The sequence below is a fragment of the Mustela putorius genome, unplaced genomic scaffold, assembly GCF_011764305.1.
Source record: "Mustela putorius furo isolate JIRA1106 unplaced genomic scaffold, ASM1176430v1.1 tig00000281_pilon_pilon_pilon, whole genome shotgun sequence".
NCBI classification, from domain to species: domain Eukaryota; kingdom Metazoa; phylum Chordata; class Mammalia; order Carnivora; family Mustelidae; genus Mustela; species Mustela putorius.
This window is the reverse complement of record NW_025421343.1, coordinates 16,615,546-16,640,043: the sequence shown is the minus strand read 5'-3', so window position 1 is coordinate 16,640,043 and position 24,498 is coordinate 16,615,546. Positions and strand designations below refer to the sequence as shown.

The window sequence follows — 24,498 nt, the reverse complement described above, 5'->3', positions numbered from 1 at the left end:
TTTAAAGATTTTATTTATTTTATTTATTTATTTGACGGAGACTACTTGTTGTAGAGAGGCAGGCAGAGGGGGTGGGAAAGGCAGGCTCCCTGCCAAGCAGAGAGCCAGATGTGGGGCTTGATCCGGGGACCCTGAGATCATGACGTGAGCCAAAGGCAGAGGCTTTAACCCACTGAGCCACCCAGGCACCTCCGGTGAGGGTATTCTTAATCCCCTTCACATATTTCACACACCTCCCCCAAGCCAAAATCATTGTTTTTTTTTTTTTTTTTTTTTTTTTTTTTTTTTAGGATTTTATTTATTTGAGAGAGACAGAGAATATGAGCAGGGGGAGGGCAAGAGGGAGAGGGAGAAGCAGACTCCTTGCTGAGCAGGGAGCCCAACACCAGGCTTGATCCAAGGACCCTGGGATCATGACCTGAGCCTAAGGCAGACACTTAACAACTGAGCCACCCAGGCACCCCAAAATCATCGTTTTAAACGGCCGAACACTAAGGACCTTGAACGGATCAGTCCTTTCATTTAATTTTTTCATAACCTTGGAATGAATTGAAGATGGAGGGAGGAGTACATTTTAAGGTGAGAATTACATCAGAATTGCATTCTAGGGTCACTGCTCCCAGACACGCACTTTCTGTTTCAGACATGATCTTGTGACCTAGAGCTTTGTGAGTTACTCACAGAACTCCATCAGCTGTTCTAGATAGGTCAGAGAATACTCATGTGCGGTTTAAGCCTCCACAGATGTCCCAGACAAAGATTTAGAGCATCTTTGCTTCTGCTATTGTGTCCTGCTGCTAGAGATGACAAAAAGGTGGGGAGGGCTCCAGAACATTCCAAGCCTGGTAAGTATTTCTGGTTGAAATCCTTCAATCTCACTACCACCCCGACAAGAAAGCACGACTTTAATCTCCTGGCATGATTAGTTTTGATCCTAAGCTGCATAATAGAATAAATGCCCCCAAACGTGCAGAGTAAATCTTATTAACGTCAAAACTACATTATATGCCCTGTAGGAGACCAGAAATCAATTTTTACATCAAGAGAATAGGAAAGCTTCTGGGATGCACAGAGAACGTCCCCTTACACCCTTTCCTACATCCCAAAACAGGCGTTTTTACATTAAGAACAAACCGGAAATTAGCATTCTGTGCCTACTGAGTGCTGGTCGCATTCGCGTTCCTTAACTCAATTTAAGTCCTGCCACAAAGTAAGTACTGAATGCTAACATCTTACATTCGTGACAGTGCAGTCTGAGAGATCTGGAATTTGCTCAAGGTGACACACTGCAGCAAACAGGAGTCAGGATTTGAATCACAAGCAGTGTCCTTCTCCACCCCGACAGCCCCCACCCCCCGCCACCGCCACGACGCAGAAAACACAGGTCTGCAGGAAATTAATGACCCACAGCCTTCCTAAGGCTCTGCGCCATAACGGGGAGACAACCTGGTTCTCGTGACTCTTCAGTCTTTCTGTTTTCACCGAAGTGCATGACTGCGGGAGCAAAGCAACCACGTGAGCCTTCTCCCTCCCCCGGCGAGGGCCCGAGCTTCTCTGGCCAAGGGCAAGTCACAGGTGCGACAACGTGCCAGGACTGGATCCGGAGCCCGACGGCTCGAGCTCTCCCGCAGCGTCACTGGACTGCCGGGAGGGGAACTCGGCCCGGTGTGGCCTCTGGACGCGCGACAGGTCACTAGTGCGCTCAAAGGGAGGCTGACGAAGCGGTCAGCACTGTGAACCCGCGAGGTGGAGGGACTAGGAATGACCTTGGTCGCGCGGCCTCTAAAACCCCGCATGGCGACCTCCGACGGCAGCGCTAGGGTCCCCCACGGCCTCCCCCAGTAACGCACCGGTGCGGCGAGACCCGGCACAGACGCCAGGGGGAGGCTGCAGAGAGGGGGCTGGCCCTCCCCACGTGGACAGGCTCCCCGCTGGGGGCGTGGCCGCCGGCGCGAAGCCGGCCAATGAACGCCGCCGTCGGGCTCACCCGGTTGGGCACGCCGGCCGGTGGGGCCGCGCCATCCCGGGGGCGGGGCTCCGGAGACGGGGCGCGGCGCGGCGGGTCACGCGGGTCGCGGCGCCGGGCTATAAGTAGGGGCCGGCGGCGTGTGTCGCCAGAGTGATGGCTGCCGGCGCGCGCTGCGTGCTAGCTCTTCTGGGCCGCTGAGGCGCCCGCGGGTGCTTCCAGGGTGGGTCGCCAGGCCCCGCCGAACCATCCCCGGAGCCTCCGCCCCGGGCCGACTCCTCGTCGACCCCCAGGTGCGTGCGTCTGTGGTTCCAGCCCACCGCCGCGGCTTGCACCTCTCGTCTCCCGCTCGGCTCTTCGTTTCCTCTGGTGAGTAGTGGCGCCACCTTGGATAAGGCTTTCTTCTCCCCGCGGCCAGGCGCCGATGCCGTGGCGCGGGAGGCGGCCGCGTGGGCCGGTGCGGGCGGTGCGGCGAGATTCTGGCTTCGTTTCTGTTCGCCTCCCTCCCCCACCCTGCCCGCCCGCGGGCCTTTTTGGCGGTCCCCGGGCGGCGCGCGCGGGAATGGCCCTTTTCCGGTTTTCGTGGGGAGGGCGCGCGCGGGCGGGCGGCGGCGGGAGGCGGGGGTTGGGGGGATGCGGGCTGGGCGCGCGCCGGCGGAAGAGGTCCCCGGCGCCACGTGCCCACCGCCTCGCCAGCCCTGCTCGGGGCCGGGGCCGGGGCCGGTGGGATGCGGGCGGGGGTCAAGGCCGAGGCCCCCTGCCGCGTGGGCCAGCGCGAGGTGCTGCACGGGCTCCCCAAGGGCGCGCTGCTATTGTTATTTTCTCCCCCCCCCCACCCCCAGGATGAACTTGCGTCCTTTCTCTTCTCCGCCATGGAATTCTCCTTGCTTTTAGCCCTCCAGAGCCAAAGAAACCCCAGACAACAGATGCCCAGACGCAGCGTATAGCAGTAACTCCCCAGCTCGGTTTCTGTGCCGTAGTTTACAGTATTTAATTTTATATAATATATATTATTTATTATAGCATTTTTGATACCTCATATTCTGTTTACACATCTTGAAAGCCGCTCAGTAATTCTCCTATAATTAAAAAACAAAAAACAAAAAACAAAACCACTAGTCTAGAGAATGGCATCTACCGTGACAACGCTGACTACCAGTACTATTGCTGCTACTGCTGCTTCTGGTCCATTGGTGGACTACCTATGGATGCTGATCCTGGGCTTCATTATTGCATTTGTCTTGGCGTTCTCCGTGGGAGCCAATGATGTAGCAAATTCGTTTGGTACAGCTGTGGGCTCAGGTGTCGTGACCCTCAAGCAAGCCTGTATCCTAGCTAGTATCTTTGAAACCGTGGGCTCCGTCCTCCTGGGGGCCAAAGTGAGCGAAACAATCAGGAAGGGCTTGATCGACGTGGAGATGTACAACGCGACCCAACAGCTGTTGATGGCCGGCTCCGTCAGTGCGATGTTTGGTAAGTTCTTTTTATGTGTGTCCCTTAATGGCGGGTGAACAAATGGGTATTTCCCTTCCGTGCTTTCCCTTTCAGATTTTCTTCTGCAGAATGCAGCGCATTCCTAAGAATTTTGCCATTTAATAAAACTTGCCTGTGTTTCAGGTTCTGCTGTGTGGCAACTAGTGGCTTCGTTTTTGAAGCTTCCCATTTCTGGAACCCATTGTATTGTTGGTGCAACCATTGGTTTCTCCCTTGTGGCAAAGGGGCAGGAGGGTGTCAAGTGGTCTGAACTGATAAAAATTGGTATGTTTAATTCTAAATGGTTTTTAAATTTTTATTCTTGTCATGTGCTATCATGGCATTATATGAAATATATGGAAATATATAGAAAGTTTTGAAGATAGAATATTAAAATGTAAAGTGGTTTTTTTTTTTTTTTGGTTGGTTTGTTTTTGGTTTCTGATTTTCATTAGTTGACATTTTTTTTTTTTTATTTTATTGTGTTCTGTTCCAGTGATGTCTTGGTTCATCTCTCCACTGCTTTCTGGTATTATGTCTGGAATTTTATTCTTCCTTGTTCGTGCATTCATCCTCCGTAAGGTAATCCTTCTCTCCTCCTTTATGACCTTTGATGGGTCATACTCAGTGGTATTCAGACTGCTAGCATTCTTCCAGATGTGATTGGTGTGGCCTTAGAAAGTTAAAAAATTTATGTTTGGTATATTTTTTGTATGTCGCTAAGTTTTCTGAAAGAAACAAGTTTGCGGTAACCAGGAATGCATTCAGGCAGGAAAAATTGAATGAGTACTGTGGTGTCCCAAGAAATAGGAGAGGCTGGGAATGAGAAAATAAGGAAATTTATTCAGGGGGGCTTTGTAGAAGTGTTTGCAGATTATTGCTTTACCTAAACTATCACATGCAGATCAATTTGACTTAAGAGCTTGGGGTTCAGGAAGTCACGGTGTCTCTTGAGGCTTCTTCTTTTTTTTTTTTTTTTAAAGCTGTTAGTTAAATTGAGTAGTTTGGGTCTCCACATAGTTAATTTTGTAGTACTGATTATCATAACCAGTTTATTTTATTTTTTTTAAAGATTTTATTTGACAGAAAGAAAGATCACAAGTAGGCAGAGAGGCAGGCAGAGAGGGGGGGAAGCAGGCTCCTTGCTGAGCAGAGAGCCTGATGTGGGGCTCGATCGCAGGACCCTGAGATCACAACCTAAGTCGAAGGCAGAGGCTTAACCCACTGAGCCACCAAGGCGCCCCTCATAACCAGTTTATAAGCTTCTAGATGGAGACTATCTCTCACAGTGACTTGACTCTAATTTCTTAGACTGGGTAAAAAGAGCCAATAAAGGTAGTTTTGTTTTGTTTTTCTTGGCCAAAAAAAGGTTTCCAGACAGTCATTTAATTTCCTGTCCTATTTGAAAATCCCTTTTGAGTGACCCAATAGCATTTCTTTTATCTAGAATTCTGGTGCTGGCTCCAAAATAAATGTAGACAACAAGAAATGTTGTCATTGGACTGAGTTATTTACTGAGTAAGAATAAATGCATTTTTCTCAGGAAACAAAGTTGTTCTTTTTTTGAGGTGAATGGCTCTTAACTGTCTATTGTAAGTTCTTAAAAACGCTCCTAAATGGAAGAAATCTGAGTGAAGGAAGATAGGTAGCTTAGAAATCTGAGTGAAGGAAGATAGGCAGCTTAATCCCAAAGGGTAAGAATATATTCAGAGCCATTTGTTTGGTCTAGTTGTAAGCTTCTGTAGAGAAGGATTTGTACCTTTGTGGAAATACCATGATTCATTAATCACTTTTCCTGTGACCCGAGTGTGGTAGAATATAGCAGTTGAATATTTGGAAAATTTGAAACTTTTGTAGGTTGGTTATAACTTGAGAGTAAATAGTTAATTGTTACTATTATTGGCCTTGAAATATGCTCCTGTTCTATTTAGCAAACAGGTATGGAGAGCCCCTACCCTCCCAATTCCCCAGAACTGCTGTAGCATATGATAACATGATGCTTAGATTTGAGGCATACCAGTAGTCACAGCTCAGATTCTTCAGTCTTATTAGAGGCATATAGCTTGCTCTATACCAGATACCAGGAGAATTAATTAGGATCCTCTGTAGGGGATTCCTGCTTTATATAAAAGTTTACATTGGGTCTTTGTTGATAATTGGGAAACAGATTGTTCTGATTCTGGAGAGGCTTTGTGTGTCTCCAGACAAAACAAACTTGTCTTCTTTCTTGGAGGGAGAATGGTGGTGGTGCTCTGAGGGATTTTCAGTGGCCCGATCTCTGATTTGAGAAATGCGTGACAGGTATTTTTTACCCAAAGTCAGTAGCTTAAGTTAAGTATATTAACTTCTTAACTATATATTCATTATGGGGGAATGAGGGTGGACATGATCAAGAATGATTGGAATAGTGTTTATTTTTTTATTTTTTAATTTTTTTAAAAAAGATTTTATTTATTTATTTGACAAAGAGATCACAAGTAGAGAGGCAGGCAGAGAGAGAGAGGGAAGCAGGCTCCCCGCTGAGCAGAGAGCCGGATGCGGGACTCCATCCTAGGAGCCTGAGATCATGACCTGAGCCGAAGGCAGCAGCTTAACCCACTGAGCCACCCAGGCGCCCCGGGAATAGTGTTTAAAACAGTATTGACTTTGAGGACCTTCTTGACCTCCAGGCCTCCCTTTCCTCCCCATGGCACATATGTACCCTTGTGTCCAGTCTATCAGTGAGTCTTTAGGTGATGAATATGAATAGTTCTGGTTATCTCAGGTTTTAAATCTCAAGAAAACAGCCTAATGCTGGTAACCTTTGGGCATCCTGGCAGTTAAAGTCTGAATATTTGACCATTAAAATGCTTTCCAACTTAAGGTTCTTTTTTGGCAATTTACATTAAAATTGTTTTTAAAAAAATTTGTTTTCTCAATGTCTATTTCAAGGGTATTGGGTAGTCTATTAGGAAAAACCAGAATGGAGGTGCCATACTTCCTCATAAGGACCGAGGGCAATAAACAGGAAATAGGGGAAAAGGGTAAATTTTCCTATCGAGTATTTAAATGCTAGTCAGAGAAAACGGGTTGTTCAGCATTTCCCCTTTTGTTAGGAATCACATTAAATTTAGGACATCTTTTCTAACTAAGAGGAGCCTTTTTCTCTATACAAAGGCTTATGTGAAAATCCAGTATGTAAACAGTGGAACTATTCTGGTTGAAGATGGGGAATTCTGAAGACCCCTTTTTCACATCTTACGTAATTGTGTGGTGAGATATTTACATTATTTCCAGGTAAAGATTAAAGTGTGTGTTAGATGGGTCATACAGTAATACAAATTATGTGAAGTTGTTAGCCTTGGTTACCTGTTGTGAGTGACCCAGAGGAGTCTGGAGGGAGTAAAAGGGAGAACACAGTTTGTTTTATCCTGCCCTCCCCACCCTCCAGGCTGATTTATGAATTTAGCCTTTTCTTTTCTTTTTTAAGATTTTATTTGACAGACAGAGGTCACAGGTAGGCAAAGAAGCAGGCAGAGAGAGAGGAGGAAGCAGGCTCTCTGCTGAGCAGAGAGCCCAATGTGGTGCTCGATCCCACGACCCTGGGATCATGACCTGAGCCGAAGGCAGAGGCTTTAACCCACTGAGCCACCAGGCACCCCCGAATTTAGCCTTTTAGACTACAAGTCTGTATTTCATTTCTTTTTCTTTTTTTTCTTTTTTAAAGATTTTATTTATTCGAGAGAGAATATGAGCTGGGGGAGATGGAGAGGCAGACTCCCACTAAACAGGGGATGACGCCCCCCCCCCCCCACCACCATGGGGCTCAGATCCCAGGACCCATCCAGGCATCCCTAGTCAGAAGTTTTAGAATCACTATGGGTCTTTCCCTTTCTTCTCAAGATTTTCTTTTTGGATTGTGATCAAGACAGCATTAAACCTTTAGGGTAATATCTTTCAAAGTTTAGTCTTCCCCATATATTCAGATCTGTATTCTCTTTAAGGATTTGACTTCGGTGTTTTCCTATAGAATTAACACACATTTGTTGTTAATGCAACTTTTATTTCCAGTCACACTAGCCGTGCAGTTCCTTAAACATTTGTTGGAGTTTTTGCCTGAGGGCTTTTGTACTCTGGAATATACCCTCCCCCCTTGCTTTTTTTTTTCCCACCTTTAGATATGTACTGGCTTGTTGACTTAACACATTTGTGTCTTTGTTCCACTGATACTCCCCAGTGTGCCCCTCCTTCCATCACTGCCCCTTACTCTTTATTTTCTTTATAGTATTTATTGCTATTTTTTTCTGTACTAGAATGTAAATGCCAGTTTTTTGAGGGCAGGAACTTTGTCTCAATTCATTCCCATATTTTAGTGCTCAGAATAGTGTTTGGCATAGTCTGTTGAATGAGGAGGTGACTTAGTGTACAATTCATTTTTATCTTAGCACTCTGGTAGATCATTAATATGGCATATTTATTGATGTCTAGAAAAAATGGTTGTCACAGGTAAATTCTGCATATTTTGGTTTTAAGAAATCTTTGCAGGGGCGCCTGGGTGGCTCAGTGGGTTAAAGCCTCTGCCTTCGGCTCAGGTCATGATCTCAGGATCCTGGGATTGAGCCCCGCATCAGGCTCTCTGCTCGGCATGGAGCCTGCTTCCTTCTCCCTCTGCCTGCCTCTCTGCCTGCTTGTGATCTCTGTCAAATAAATAAATAAAATCTGTAAAAAAAAAAAAAAAAAAAAAAAAAAAAAACAAATCTTTGCAGACATGCTGAGGAATGTCCTCACATCTCATTGTCTATTTCTTTTTTCTTTTTCAAGATTTTATTTATTTATTTGACAGACAAAGAGAGATCACAAGTAGGCAGAGAGCCTGACGTGGGACTCGATCCCAGGACCCTGAGATTATGACCTGAGCTGAAGGCAGAGGCTTAACCCACTGAGCCACCCAGGCACCCTCTCATTGTCTATGTTTTGACGTCTTTTACAAATGTATAGTACATCTTAGATGTCTGCTCAGATTTACTTTTGGCCATCAGGTTCCTTAGAATACTGGGTGATGGGGGTGTGTGGGTGGCTCAGTGGATTAGGCTTCTGCTTTCAGCTCAGGTCATCATCTCAGAGTACTGGGATCGAGCCCCACATTGGGCTCTCTGCTCAGCAGGGTACCTATTTCCCCCTCTCTCTCTGCCTGCCTCTCTGCCTACTTGTGATCTCTCTCTCTCTCTGTCAAATAAATAAAATCTAAAAAAAAAATACTGGGTGATGAAACTGATTATTTGGGACATTACCAGTCACTGGTATAAGTAGCCTTGTTAGAAATAGCACCCTTCCCCCCTCAAATAATAAAAAACCAAACACAAACTTAGGTTCAGGTAGATGTATAAGATGAGATCAGCCTTGGTAAGGGAGACTTCTAGGAACAAGGCCAACTGGGATTTTCCTACTACTGTGGAGACCATTAGCCGGCACTGTAATTCCTGAACCTCCCCCTTTACAAGGTTCTTTGGAAATGAATTAACTTTAACACCTTTTAAGGTATTGATCTTAATCTTTTACAGGCAGATCCAGTTCCTAATGGTTTGCGAGCTTTGCCAGTTTTCTATGCCTGCACAGTTGGAATAAACCTTTTTTCCATCATGTATACTGGAGCACCTTGTAAGTACATAACAAAATATTTAAATGTGAATTTAAGTTGTTTATAAAACTTGCATTAAATGCCCAATTTACCCCTTTTTGCTTTACAGGGCTGAAATCTCCTAGAAGGTGGCTGGCCTGCACCCATTTCAGAAGGCTGCAGGCTAGTGTATGCTGAGTTAACCTAGATAGTTTTTCAACCAAAGAGACCTGCTAAGATTCTAAATCACTACAGACCTTTACTCTTTAGTCTTCACAGGATCCACGATAATATGACCTTCTCCCTCCCTTTCTCCTATCTATGTTGAAAATACTGGAAGTGATAATGACCTCACCTACTGACTACTGAAGAGTCATTAGTTATATTTGGTCTTCAATAATCAGTCATTTAGAACTGGTTTGCTGGATATTCTCATTTTTCTCTCCCAAATGGAGCTACCTTTGTTTCTAAGCACTAAATTTACTTCCCTGAATCTGCTTGAATGAGAAGAGCTGGGATGTTTAACAACTGGTCTAAGTACACTTGGAAGAAGAATTCATGCAGCTAAGAGGAAAAATAATTTGTGAGGATATAAAGATTAAAATGATTGCTTTTATTTGGGGACTAAGGCAAAGCATGGATTAAATTATGATACATGTTTAATTTGGGAACTGAAAAAGATCAGTCACTTGTAATTTACAGGACGTTACATTCTTTGATCAGTCATTTTGCTGTCTAGGGTCATTTGACTTGATGGTCAAGTCAGTGGCTTTTGATCTTTTGACCGTGACCCACTGGAAAAAATACATTGTACATTGCTGCCCAAGACACTCATGTAGAGAAGCTGCTTGCTCTGTGTGCTCTGCACCCGTATTTTCAGATAATTCTCTAGCTTTTTTTTTTTTTTTAAGATTTTATTTATTTGATGGATACAGATCACAAGTAAGCATCGAGGCAAGCAGAGAGAGAGGGAAGCAGGCTCCCTGCTGAGCAGGGAGCAGGATGCCTGGCTTAATCCCAGGACCCTGAGATCACCACCAGAGCTGAAGGCAGAGGCTTAACCCACTGAGCCACCCAGGCACCCCTCTCTAGCTTTTTTTTTTTAATGCTCCTTGGGGCAACTAAATTGATTACTTTTCTGACTAATAGATCATAACTTGTTTCTTAAACTTCACTGAAGTAATAAGTCACTGACCAAAAATGAAATTAGCTCAGTATTTTTTTTAACCTTGTCTTTATTTTTGGAATAATTAGGAAAGAAAATGGACAACTTAATGAGAACACTGATCTTACTTAGGGGATACCAGACTCCTTACCAAATGGTATGGGCAAAGAAAAGCTTGCATGCTACATTTTTGTTCTTTTTTAAATTGAAGTCTTTGTGCTAAACTAAAAAAGTCTCCTGTGAGGCTCTCAGCACTGAAGTTTTATCTGGTAGCTGCAAAGCTTGTAGTTCAGTGAAATCATTTTTGAAAAAGGAATTTGGGATGTTTTTGTTCTGTTCTGTTCTTTGTGGATCATTTACAAGAAAAATTTCCCCTTCTCGTTTCCCCTCTTTGGGGAACTTGGAACACAGGCAAATTTAAATTGTGATAGAGATTGATTAAATTTCATGAATATTTTAGTTTGTGTGACTAAATACATGGTTAGAATTGATAGGAATTAAAATGGAAAGATTTATAGTCACTATAGAACTTTAGTTTTGAAGGGACCACAATTTATATCTGATTTTTAAATATTAATAATTGGGGGAGAATAGATTTTCCATTTTTTTTTTTTTTTTTAAGATTTTTATTTATTTGACAGAGATCACAAGTAGGCAGAGAGAGAAGGAGGGGAAGCAGGCTCCTTGCTGAGCAGAGAGCCCAATGCGGGGCTCCATCCCAGAACCCTGGGATCATGACCTGAGCCGAAGGCAGAGGCTTTAACCCACTGAGCCACCCAGGTTCCCCTAAATTTTCCATTTTCTAAGTAATTTAATTCCTAATCAGAATAAAGCAAAAGAACTGTAGGTAGCCAAGCTATTCTTGGATAAACTATAATCATTATAACATCTTTAAGGCTAAAATAGAATTCTGTAGTGTTTTGCTTCAGTCAGTAGTCTAGGCTAGTGGCTTGGAACTTGTTGGCATATAAGTGATAAGCAGAAGAGTTCTGATACTGATGATCCCAAAGCTAGGTGGAAAGTAGGCAGGTCCCTAAGATAAGGCTTGTTAATGAAATTACCACTGAACTATTTTCTTATTGTGAAAGATAGCCCTTTGAACTATTCTTATCTTTTGATAGATAATCTGGTTTTTCTGTATCTTAGTTTGATAATGTCTCTTAAGAGATAATCTTTTTAAAGGATTTTACTGGAGGATAATAATAGTGGATGTGGTAACTTCCACAGAGAATTCTGTCACTATGACAAAGACGACTCTTAGGGCCCTTTTCTTTTTAATATCAATAATGTTTGTATATGCAAACATAATGTGTGGCAGCTACCATCTGGAGGCTAGGGAGTAGAATGCTTCCATTTTTTCATAGCTAGTGCAGATCCTGAGAATAGCGATCCTTATTATCTTCTAAGTACAGAAAGGAAAAAAAAAACACCCAGTTTTTGAAGGAGCTTGGGAGACTTGAACCTAATCTAGCAGGTGGGCCAGAGGTGGTGGTGTGGGTTTCAGAGGACTGGGGGATTTTTCTCCCCTCCTGAATTTATGTAGTCAGGAACACAATGAAAACCCTGTGGACTTAAGACTGGCAGCAATTGTAAAGGGTGATGGGCTGGCTTGGGGAACTCCAGAGTCCCCAGAGGAGGGTTTACACATTGTTGCAGGGGGCTGTTGCCCTGGGGTTTTCAAGATGCACCATTTTATCTCCTAGTGCTGGGCTTTGACAAACTTCCTCTGTGGGGCACCATCCTCATCTCGGTGGGATGTGCAGTTTTCTGTGCCCTTATCGTCTGGTTCTTTGTATGTCCCAGGATGAAGAGAAAAATCGAACGTAAGTAACAAATTGTGGCAGAATATTTTAACTAGGAATGTGCTCGTTTCTTGTGTGATCAGTTAATAAAAACACATTATTCCGATAGATTGGCAAAGTCAAAAATTTAAGTGAGATTTCAGGAGATGGGTTTATTGGCCAAACTATGTTTCTATTGATTTGAAATGACCTGAGACCTACTTATAAGGAAAGTTGGCATATGTTGGGAATGAGCTGGTCATTTAATCTAGTTTTTACTGTATCAGTTGCTGGTGACAAATACACAGAGAAGTAGCTTAACATTAACTTCGAAGTATGAGGATATCTTAAAGTCTAATAAGGGTAGGCATAAAATTTTTAAGGGGGAAACTATTCTAACTACTTTTGTGTGTAACTTCACAGATTTTGACATGCGAATTTAAGTGTCTTGTTAGTATCTGACTTTTAGATGTGGTCGGTTCTCAGAATTGTCACACAGATTTGAGAGGTAGATATTTTCCATTGTTAATGTGAAGGAATTGTTTAGACCATTACTACATAGGGTAGTAGAGTATAATTAAATACAGAATAAATTTTGTTAGTGTTAGTCTTATTTAAACTTTGTATTCATTTCCTTACTGGCTGAGATTTGTTACAGTAATCTTTCTGCCCTTTTCATCTGCAAATGATTGGTTAGAGATTTCACCTTTGTCTTTGGGAAGTGAAAGGCTGCACACACTGCAGGGGCACTAGGAAGAGTGCTGTGTCATTGCAGCTGCACTGAAGTGCTTGTGCCCTGCGCACAGTGGGAATGAGGCTTGCATGACCTCCTGCTCTCGTTTTTCCTCCAGTTTGGGAAAAGAGACCAGTCTTGCTAATATTTTAGGTCCTAGTCTATAGCATGGTTGTGCTGCCTGAATGAACGTGTAAATGTACTGGGCATTGTAGACTGGGCAGAGGATATTCCTGCTCAGTCGGGGCATTTAGATGCATAAGGTGTGGAACATTAAAGCACGTCTCTGTTTTACAGAGGTGGGAATTTGAGTTTTCCTCTGTAGTTGTCTGCATTGAGCTGTTCCTTTGCTTAAACTCCTAGACTGAAATTTGGGGGCATTCCTTTTTTAAAAAGAACGTGAATTAGATGCAGTGTAAATTTTCAATCTGTCTACCTCATGCTTGAGGTACGTTTCACCTCAGAATGGGTTAGCAGGGAACTAGGAATAGTTTTTATCCTTATAAAACCGAAACCTTTGTTTTGTAAAGGAGAAGAATATACAACAGAGCCCAAAGTGCCTAAAATATTTTACTGTCTGGCCCTTTACTGAAAAAGTTTGTGACTGCTGAAGCACTGTTGATTTCTTCCCCAAAGGAAAGATATGAGATATGGCAAGTGAAGCAAACAAGGAAACCTATCCCAAATTTTCACTGAAATACATTACGTTGAGATGGATATTTTTGAGGTAGGGGGAGGGAAGGTGTGGAATGAGTTTGGTCAAAACCAAACCAACCCCCCCCCCCGCCTTTTTTCTAGGAGAAATAAAGTCTAGTCCTTCTGAAAGCCCTTTAATGGAAAAAAAGAATAGCTTGAAAGAAGACCATGAAGAAACAAAGTTGTCTCTCAGTGATATTGAAACCAGGAATCCTATTGCTGAGGTAGGATCTGCCACGGTGCCCCTCCGGGCTGTGGTGGAGGAGAGAACAGTTTCGTTCAAACTCGGAGACTTGGAGGAAGCTCCAGAGCAAGAGCGGCTTCCCAGCGTGGATCTGAAAGAGGAAACCAGCATAGACGGCACTATGAATGGTGAGTGGAGTGAGAAGAATTTTACTTTGTTACCTGTACTGGGGAGGAGGCTTATTGTTTGGACCCCATGATGTTTGTTTTTAACGTTACTGTTTTGGTCTTGGCTAGGGGCAGTGCAGTTGCCTAATGGGAACCTTGTTCAGTTCAATCAAGCCGTCAGTAACCAGATAAACTCCAGTGGGCACTATCAGTATCACACTGTGCATAAAGATTCTGGCTTATACAAAGAGCTGCTCCATAAATTACATCTTGCCAAGGTGGGAGACTGCATGGGAGACTCTGGTGACAAACCGTTGAGGCGCAATAATAGCTATACTTCATATACCATGGCAATTTGTGGCATGCCTCTGGATTCATTCCGTGCCAAAGAAGGTGAACAGAAAGGTGAAGAAATGGAGAAGCTGACCTGGCCTAACGCAGACAGCAAGAAGCGAATTCGAATGGACAGTTACACCAGTTACTGCAATGCTGTGTCTGATATTCACTCGGCATCCGAGATGGACATGAGTGTCAAGGCAGAGATGGGTCTGGGGGAGAGAAAAGGAAGTAGCAGCTCTCTCGAAGAATGGTATGACCAGGATAAGCCAGAGGTGTCTCTCCTTTTCCAGTTCCTGCAGATCCTTACAGCTTGCTTTGGGTCATTCGCCCATGGTGGAAATGATGTCAGGTCAGTTGACTTGGAGTCTCAGCGTCATGCTTTCTAGTTTTGTATCACCTTATCCCTTTTTATAAGGCTGTGGTTGTGGCTTTGGTACCATAGCACCCTGTGGGACACGAATAATCTAGAGAGGATGAGGTAATAGCTGTTTAGCTGTTATTGACTTAATTAAACAGGCAGCAAAATTTTTTTTAGAGGGGTGCTTGACTGGCTCAGTCTGTAGAGCATCTAAGTTTGTGGCCCATGTTGGGTATAGAGATTACTTAAAACCTTTTTTTTTTTTTTTTTAAGAGATTTTACTTATTTATTTGACAGAGATCAGAAGTAGGCAGAGAGGCAGGCAGAGACAGAGAGAGGAAAGCAGGCTTCCCACTGAGCAGGGAGCCCAGTGTGGGGCTCGATCCCAGGACCCTGGGATCGTGACCTGAGCTGAAGGCAGAGGCTTAACCCACTGAGCCACCCAGGCACCCCGTGACTACTTAAAATCTTAAAAAAAAATATTGTGTATCCCCCTCCCCCCCCTTTAGAGAGATTACAAAGAATGTTTCTGTAGATGATAAACACAGATATTCTTCAGGGAGAGTCTTCTCTGTCAAGATAGGGGCCAGTTCTGTGATAGTAAATTCTATGAATACTGAGATGAAAAGCTTAAAAATCACTGCCCTAGGGAATGAATTTGGATGTTGTTGGCCTTAGTTCTGTGGTTTGTAAACTGGTCATTGGAACCTGAGTTGTTCTAGGCTACCTCTTGGATGAGAGGCCACCAAATGCATGGGATTCTTCTCTTGAGAGCAGCTTTTATTTTCTGCTGTGTATATTGGGGTTCTGTTTATTTCTGTTGAAAGGACTGTTTGCTAAATGAGCTTGACAGCTTTGCTTTAAATAATCTAGTAGGTCATTTAGCAAACTGGATCTTGTCAAATTCTAGTTCTGCCTGAAAAATCTTCTTTGTCCTCTTTTTTCTTTCAGCAATGCCATCGGTCCTCTGGTTGCTTTGTATCTGGTTTATGACACAAGAGATGTTTCTTCAAAAGTGGCAACACCAATATGGCTTCTGCTCTATGGTGGAGTTGGTATTTGTATTGGTCTGTGGGTTTGGGGAAGGAGAGTTATCCAGACCATGGGGAAAGATCTAACACCAATCACACCTTCTAGGTAAGTTGGTAAAACAGGTCTTAGGCTAATGCTCATTTTCTTAGGATGCATAATATATGTAGTGTTACCACATGAATCTTCAGCTAATGTAACCCAAGCTTGAGTTATTTTCTGGTGTTCCTCTCATTGTTGTGAACTTCGATTTTATATACTGTCTGGCCCTTAAACAAAATTTTGGTCAAATATTCATCTCCAGTGGTCTCTTAATAACATAACTTTTCTGAGAAAGGCTGTGTGTGGAGCAAATAGTCTGTATACTTTTCCTTTATTTGTCTCTACTTGAGAGCTAAGATTAATTACATTCTTCAAAATAGAAGTGCAGACTTTAATAATGGGCTCTTAGGAACCCTTAGAACCTTAAAAATGTTAGAAAAGAGGGAAGAGAGCCCAATTTAAAGTAGGTTTCAGGTGTACCTGGGTGGCTCAGGTAGTTAAGCGTCTGCCTTTGGCTTAGGTCATGATTTCCAGGTCCTGGGATCCCACCCTCCATTGGGCTCCCTACTCGGTGGGGAGTCTGCTCTTCCCTTTAAGATTGCCTCTTCCCACCCCTGTGCTTGTGCTCTCTCTCTCTCAAATGAATAAGGAATAAATAAAATCGTAAAAATAAAGCAGATTTCAGGAGCTACAGCAAATGAAAGATGTTAGGTCAGTGTTAGGTTTTGTCACTGAGTGGATCACAGTAAGATTGGGTTAACTTTGAGGTAATGTTAGCTTATAAAAAAGATCACCTTCCATTCTTGACAAGTAATCTTTTTATGTCTACAGTGGCTTCAGTATTGAACTGGCATCTGCCCTCACGGTGGTAATTGCATCAAATATTGGTCTTCCCATCAGTACAACACACTGTAAAGTAAGTATAGTGTAAGGTATATGAACTGTGTCTATTGAATGGTTCTAGTAATACAAAGAGTTTTTTTTTTTAATGTAGTAACTGTGGTTTAGAAACTTTTATGCAGTTGGAGTCTTGAAGAGTTCACAAATTTAGGACAAAGGACTGTAATAATGTAAAGGCTTACAGTTTATAATTCCTTGGGTCGAGTGTTCTTATTTAAGCCGATAATGTATGTTCTCCCCAAACAATGGCGAAAGTCCTTTTACAGATAGTTAACCCATCTGTGAGGCATGTTGGGCTGTTGAAGGGCAGTGTTAATTATAGAAGGCGTATATTCATAGCCTCAGAACTGAAATACTGAGAATCTTGTTGAATTCTGAAGTTGCTCGATGGCCATGTAATAACTAGAAAAAGGAAGAAACTAGCTTCCTTAAGGCAATTTAAGTTGGTTCATCCTGGAGCCTGTGAGTCATACTTCCTCTTCTAGGGTATCTCCAAGTGATTCGCTATGAGGTCTGATATCTGTCCTCCTCTAAAATGATGCTCGGAAAACCTGAAACTTAAAATAATATATTAAAACTTGATTTATTTAAGACTATTAAAGCAGTTGATTAAAGCTGGTAGCTCAGGAGAGAGAAAGTGTTCTCGTTCTCGTCTTTTTACGCCAGTTACCACAGAAGTAATGATTGGATTTTTGTATTGCCTTCATCTTCCCATGAGTAATCTGCTTCTTACCCTGTTACAAACCATCTTGCATGGAATCAGTCTCATCAGCAGTTTGGGGCTGCTTACCTATGTATGATTATGAGTCTGTTACCAGAATACCATTGGCCTCTCCTAACCAGTGTCCTCCATCCCTCTCTGCTAGGTGGGCTCTGTCGTATCTGTCGGATGGCTCCGATCCAAAAAGGCTGTTGACTGGCGACTCTTCCGCAACATTTTTATGGCCTGGTTTGTTACCGTCCCCATTTCTGGCGTTATTAGTGCTGCTATTATGGCAGTCCTCAAATATGTCATCCTCACAGTGTGAAACTGTTTGAGATTACAATTCGTGTTGATGTTTGGGGCCACCTTACACATTCCTGCTCCTTTCAAGAAGGATCACAGTGTTACAGAAGACCGACAAGAGTTTTTTTAAAGTTTGGGAGCTGTGGGAGGGAAGTGTTACTTGTGCTATAATTGCTTTTGTGCTAAATACAACTTGTCTCAAAATTAGCTATGTAAAATAGCTGGGTTTCCACTGGTTCCTATTGAGGTCCCTTTTCCTTCTGGGCTGTGAATTCCTGTATATAATTCTCTACTTTTTGTATGAGGCTTCAATTCCATTATGTTTTAATGTTGTCTCTGAAGATAACTTGTGATTCCTTTTTTTTTTTTGTTTTTTTTTAAAAACAACCATTCAGAGCCTTTTGACGCAGTGTGCTCTGCTTTGGTGGTTTCACCAGCTTCTGCCCTAACATGCACAGACAGGGACCTAACAACAAACATAACTGAAGCTTCCCTTGTAGTCTCTTAGAGAAATAGAGCCATTTGTACTCTGCCCTCCTGTCGGTAGTGGCAGGTTCTGTTGGCATATGTGGGAACTTCTTATAGGGACGAGGTTCTTTGGACACAGTGAAAATTTTTAAGTTAGTAGAAACTTCTTGGCAAGCAATTCATTGACAATTACTGCTGAAAAGAAGTAGGAAGAAAAAGCCTTCTGGCTGTCTTGGTTATTTCTTTACAATTTCTGGCAGTGTGGGATGGATGAATGGAGTGGAATATGAACTTTGGGCAAGTTAAATGGGACAGCCTTCCATGTTCATCTGTCTACCTCTTAACTGAATAAAAAAGCCTACAGTTTTTAGAAAATTTTGTTCTCATGGTTTTTGTTCATGTTTGAAGCATCTGGGCTATAGATCAGTTAGCCCTATGCCATTCTTAGGAGAGTGTTCTCATCTTAAATGAGAACTACCGACTTACTTAAACTTTCCCACTCCTCCCTGGTAAGTTTCTTGTGATCCCAGAATGTACGTGACTTAACTCCATAGGTACTGTTGTAGCTGTTTGGCATTTTTCCTTATAATAGCACAGCCTAGACACTTTCACATTAGCATGTATAAATGTACTCATTGTTTGACAGCCACAAAGTTTTCCTGTTTGAATGGACTGTTACCAGATCCTTATTTAGAATGTCCCTAGCTTTGCTATTATGAAGGATATTAAGATAGGTGGGGTGTGTATAAGTGTGTGTGGGTAGCTCAACTTAAAAATGCTCAGTGTTGGGTTCTTCAGTCTGGACCCATTACCTCTTTTACCCTTGATCAGAACAGTTAATGAAAAGCACGTTGCTTTGCAAACTATGTTGATGATTCCTGTCCTGAGAGTTGTGTTTTAGGAAGATGCTTTTGAGAAGCCACACTATACCTCATAAAGATAAGCCTGCCTGACCTATGCCTGAGAGAGATTAGATCACTGGTTGGGTACATTCCATGAACTCCTCGATGTTCACCATTTAAGGTCAGGCACTGTGCTAAACTTTTTATATACATTTAATCCTTAAGACCTCTTCAAATAGGTTTTTACCCCTCTCTTACAGGTGACAGAACTGGCCTGGGGAGCTTTATCTTTCCCAGTATTACATGGTAGCAGAGAATTGTTATCAGTTGTAGCCTTTGGGGCTGGCTGAAAGTAGCCTTGTGATTTTTTTATTTGAGGAAGGAAGGAGGGAGCTCATTATGGTAAAGAAGAATTTAGCATTAATCCCTGAACTGAAGGTTTTGGAGGAGATGCTCTTGAGTTTTGGTATTGGTTTCCTTTCCTGATGCTGTGTGACCTCACAAGTTCTCCATCGTGTCTTCCCTGTGATTAAATGAATAGTGACCAGCCTCAACATTTCCCCTTGGCTTGGGAGAAAACAGCTGAGAAAATACTTCAATCAAGAATGTGTTTCTTGGGGCGCCTGGGTGGCTCAGTGGGTTGAGCCTCTGCCTTTGGCTCAGGTCATGATCTCAGGGTACTGGGATCGAGCCCCACATTGGGCTCTCTGCTCAGCAGGGAGCCTGCCTACCCCTCTCTCTCTGTCTGCTTCCCTGCCTACTTGTGATCTCTGTCAAATAAATAAATAAAATCTTAAAAAAAAAAAAGTGTGTTTCTCTAGGAAGAGCAGCTAGATGTGGGAAAGAGGAACCCCAAGAGCTGGGAAGAGACCAGAGGGAGTTTGTATTTCCGTATATAGTGATACCTACCATGGGCCGGGAATACATGCTCCAGAGAGCCTTTGTCTATGCTTTTTGGGTATAGAGGTTGCCTTTTTTTTTAAACGAGTTTTTAAAATCGAAGGTTATATGTGGGCATGTGAAGGAGTTATGTGATTCAGCAAGGCTTACAACAGAAATGGGTCTCACACCAGCATGTCTCCCTCTCATGATGTTGTGACACTCTGTCCTTTTGGTATTTATCTCAGTGTTGCTGAGTGTTATTGTTTGTGTAACTACTTGGCCTTTCCAGCTTTTGGCTCTTGACTTCCTATAGTGGAAAATGATGTATAGTTTTCATCATCTTCAACTTTTATCATATACAGACCCTAATCTCCCACTTTCACTGTGTAGTTGGGTCTTAATTTTGTTAAGATAATATTAATAGTATTTAAAAGCTGTTACTGAGTTGTTGAGTCTTAACAGTAATCTATGTAGTCACTTTTCTTATACAACTTCTTGTTTTCCCTGAAGTAGTCTTTTTTAGGACCCTGTACCAGTTTTGTTTTTGTAAAGATTTTGTTTATCTGAGAGAGAATGAGCAGCGGGAGGGAGAGAGAGAAGCACATTCCCCGCTGAGCAGGGAGCCCAACACCAGGCTTGATCCTAGGACTCCAGGATCTTGACCTGAGGTGAAGGCGAATGCTTAACGGACAGCCATCCAGGTGCCCCCCTGTACCAGTTGTCTTAATTTCCTTTTAGGACTGTTGTAAACAGCAGGAGTGTTGGGGAAACCTCCCTCACGGCTTATCTGCTCCAGTCTAGACCAGTTCCACATCTGCATCCTAAAATTTTACTCCATGTCCTGGGAGTTTCTTTCTTTTCTTTCTTAGGTTGGGGGAAAGGAGTGACAGAGGGAAAGGTAGTGAATTTTTTTTTTTTTTTTAAATGATTTTACTTCTTAGAGGCTGAGCAAGCAGGAGGGGTAGTGGCAGAGGGAGAGGCAGGCTCACCACTGAGCAAGGAGGTACATGTGGGACTCCATCCTGGGACCCTGGGATCATGACCTTAGCTGAAGGTAGATGCTTAACTAACAGCTACCCAGGTGTCCCTGGAGAGAGGGAATCTTAAGCAGCCTCCACGCCCAGTGGGGAGCCTGACACAGGGCTTGATCTTAAAACGCTGAGATCATGACATGAGCTGAAATCAAGAGTTGGATGCTTAGCAGACTGAGCCACCCAGGTGCCCCTCTGGGAGTTTATCTCCTTTGTTATTTACTGTAGTCCTGTGTTTGTTTTACTTGGTTTGTTCCCTTGTTTTTTTTTTTTTTTTAATTTTTTAAAAAGATTTTTTATTTATTTGTTTGACACAGAGAGAAAGATCACAAGTAGACAGGCAGAGAGGGGGGAAGCAGGCTTCCTGTCGAGCAGAGAGCCCAACGTGGGGCTTGATCCCAGGACCCTGAGATCATGACCTGAGTCAAAGGTAGATGCTTAACCAGAGTCACCTAGACACTCTTATTGGCTTGTTTTAATGGAGAACACCTTGTAAGCATTATTGGGTTGTTTTAATGGAGAACGCCTTGTAAGCAGTTTCCTGGGACGAGTATTGGAGAGGATTTTTTGGGGGGGCCTTGCACATCTAGACATGCTTTCATTACATTTTCACATTTAGTTGAAAATTTGAGTATATGATCTATGTTTGAAATACTTTCCCTTGAATATTTGAAGGCATTGCTTTCAGGGCTGCTATGGAAGAAGTCTGAAATCTTTTTGATTTGTAAATGACCCATCTTTCGGGAAACTTGTTAGGATTTTTAGTCCTTACTGTTGGAAACCTGACAGTGAAGAGTTGGTTTACTTTTCAGTTGACTTAAGCACTTCTTTGAGTCTAGAAAATAACGTTTTTCAATTCCAGCAACTTTCTGAATTTGATATCCTTTTTTTTTTCTTGAGCTTTTTAAGCTACCCAACTGGTCCTAATTTCTGAGTATTTTGCCAGTACCTTTTTCTGTTTCTCTGATCTTGTCCTTTTTATTTTTTTGAGAGATGCCCTCAATTCTTTCTAATCCTGTAAAAATTCCTGCTTCTTTTTGATTTCCAAAACCTTAAAAAAATAGCATCCTGGGGCTCAATGGGTTAAAGCCTCTGCCTTCGGCTCATGTCATGATCCCAGGGTCCTGGGATCGAGCCCCACATCGGGCTCTCAGAAGCACTTCCTGCTTCTTTTTGATTTCCAAAACCTTAAAAAAATAGCATCCTGGGTGGCTCAGTGGGTTAAAGCCTCTGCCTTCGGCTCACGTCATGATCCCAGGGTCCTGGGATCGAGCCCCACATCGGGCTCTCTGCTCTTTGGGAAGCCTGCTTCCTCATCTCTCTCTGCCTACTTGTGATCTCTGTCTGTCCAATAAATAAATTTAAAAAAAAATAGCATCCTATTAAGGGATGCAATCAGTATCTCTTCGTCAGGATATTAATGAAAATTAAAATATTTGTCTTCCTGTTTTTCACTCTCGTCTCTAATGCCAGTGACTTTCCTGGTCATCTCCTTTGTATGAGAGGAAAGCACTAAAATGGTGGTGGGAAGCTCTGAGTGTGTGGGTAGGACTGTGGGGCTTTTGTCTTGGGTAGCAGTTTTCCCACCACTGCCACCCCCTCCAGAATATATGGCAATACTTGTTTTGAGACATTCTTTGTTGTCACAGTAGGGGGATTTCTATATATTGTACAATTGTAAAAACATTGTGCAGTACACGGGGAAACCCCTGACAGCACAGAATTACCTGATTTAAAATGTCAAAAGTCTGAGGTGGAGAAACCTGGGATTAGGGTGGTTTTGGTTAGATTTCCTTGGGAGAATCCCAGAGAAGCATCGGACTGCTCAAATTTCTGGCACTCAGTGGGGAAAGAGGTCACTATGTATTTTAATCTCCCTGTGTCCATTACAGGCAGTCCTTGCTTTGTGTGACTCCAATATATACTATCGGTTACTGCAGTTTAGGCAAATAATAGCCTTCCCCCAACAACACGGTTCAACTTTCAGTTGCTGTGGTCTTTTCACTGAGCAACTGCATAAAGTACAAACTTGAATGCTGGTTCTTCAGTCCGCAAAGCACATTTGCAAAAGAACAGTGCAGCACCATCAGTGGCTTCTCAGATCACTCCTTTCTAAGTCTGCTGGTGGCTGCTTGCCAATCATCTGTTGGGCAGTGTACTCACTGAGGACAGAGCTTTTGATGGTGTCAGCTCTATACCTCCTGGTGGTAGACATTGTAAGCTTGTAGCACTCCTGTCGGGTTATGCCCCACATTCTCCTCGGGCTTTTGAATGAAAACGTGAAAACTTTGTGTTTTTACCATCAAATACAACTTCATTGATCAGCCGGTGGACAGGTTTATTTCAACTTTTAATGGGCTTTTGGATGGTTATGGATGCTACAACCGGAGATCTTGCAGGATCTATAGCTGAGGTTTGGAAGACATGGGAAGCATTAAGGTAGAAAGTAGTAATATGCAGTGTGACAGAAATGTACGACACTGCAGATAGTCATGGGATTCAGACTGAAAATGAGTTGTATTTGTCCATGGGAAGGTTGCTGCTGCTGTTTGAGGGATTCTAGACAGGCAGCTATGGGAGCTTGATGAAGGTGATCTTTTCAGCATAAATGCGTAAGTGATTGTGATAAAAAGTGTACGGATGTCCCAGAAGAGGTGATGGTGGCCATCACTTCACAGTAAGGAAATTCTTGGAGATATTTTACAACATTCAATAAAGGTGAAGTGTTGGAAGCTGATCCCAAAATGTTGAATCCCAGTATTTCTAATGTTTTAAATTAGTGGGATAACTAATTTTTTCCATTTCTGTATTCACTTATTCCTCTGTTTAATGTTTTGACAAATTTTTAGACTTCACAGAGCAGCCATCTTTTTTCCTGTTGATTATTAGTTTGTTTTGCATGGTTTCAGCTTGCATTGTCAGTTTTATGGACCCGTACCTACGGTGCATAGTGAGGGGTGCCTGTATATTTCTTTCTTTTTTTTTTTTTTAAAGATTTTATTTATTTGACAGAGACACAGCAAGGGAGGTAACACAAGCAGGGGAGAGGGAGAAGCAGGCTTCTGCCAAGCAGGGCACCCAATGTGGGGCTCGATCCCAGGACCCTGGCATCATGACTTGAACCAAAGGCAGACCCTCAACAACTGAGTCACCCAGGCGCCCCTGCCTGTATATTTCTTGTGCCTAAAACTGCTATTTCCCAATCCATGGACTCCCTGGTACCCTTTATAAAGTAAACTTCCTGTCTAATGAGACAGATGCCTGACCACAGTGTGGGATAAAGGATCTGGGGGCTTAACTGTTGATATTGAAAGAAAAAAAGTTTAATTACGGAGATCTTTAAATGAACGTGAACACAGAAGAGTATAATGAACTTGGTGTACTTTCTACCCGTCATCCAGCTCCCAAGAACACTCAGTATCCTATTATTTCACTTCTTTCTCGAAATTGTTCAGTGGAGTATTTTTTTAAAAAAATATTTTATTTGGGGCGCCCAGGTGGCTCAGTTGGTTAAGCAGCTGACTTCAGCTCAGGTCATGATTCCAGGGTCCTGGGATCGAGCTCCACATCGGGCTCCCTGCTCAACGGAGAGCCTGCTTCTCTCTCTCCCCTTCTCCCTGACACTCTGCTTACTTTGCTCTCTCTCTAACTCTGTCAAATAAATAAAATATTTAAAAAATATTATTTATTTGACAGAGATCACAAGTAGGCAGAGGCAGGCAGAGAGAGAAGAAGGGAAGCAGGCTCCCTGCTGAGCAGAGAACCTGAAGCTGGTCTTGATCCCAGGACCCTGAGATCATGACCTGAGCCCAGGGCAGAGGCTTAACCCACTGAGCCACC

General features: G+C 43.0%; 1 protein-coding gene across 1 annotated transcript; it reads left to right on the top strand.

Annotated features, from left to right (window-relative positions):
- Nucleotides 1-2,096: 2,096 nt before the first annotated feature.
- Nucleotides 2,097-18,278, top strand: SLC20A1 (solute carrier family 20 member 1). Its single transcript, XM_004770998.3, has 11 exons — nucleotides 2,097-2,335; nucleotides 2,809-3,439; nucleotides 3,584-3,724; nucleotides 3,936-4,021; nucleotides 8,980-9,076; nucleotides 11,904-12,023; nucleotides 13,513-13,782; nucleotides 13,891-14,449; nucleotides 15,410-15,595; nucleotides 16,361-16,445; nucleotides 17,296-18,278. Exons 2-11 carry the CDS (start codon nucleotides 3,094-3,096, stop codon nucleotides 17,455-17,457), a joined length of 2,052 nt encoding a protein of 683 aa, XP_004771055.1. The 5' UTR covers nucleotides 2,097-2,335; nucleotides 2,809-3,093; the 3' UTR covers nucleotides 17,458-18,278.
- Nucleotides 18,279-24,498: the final 6,220 nt, after the last annotated feature.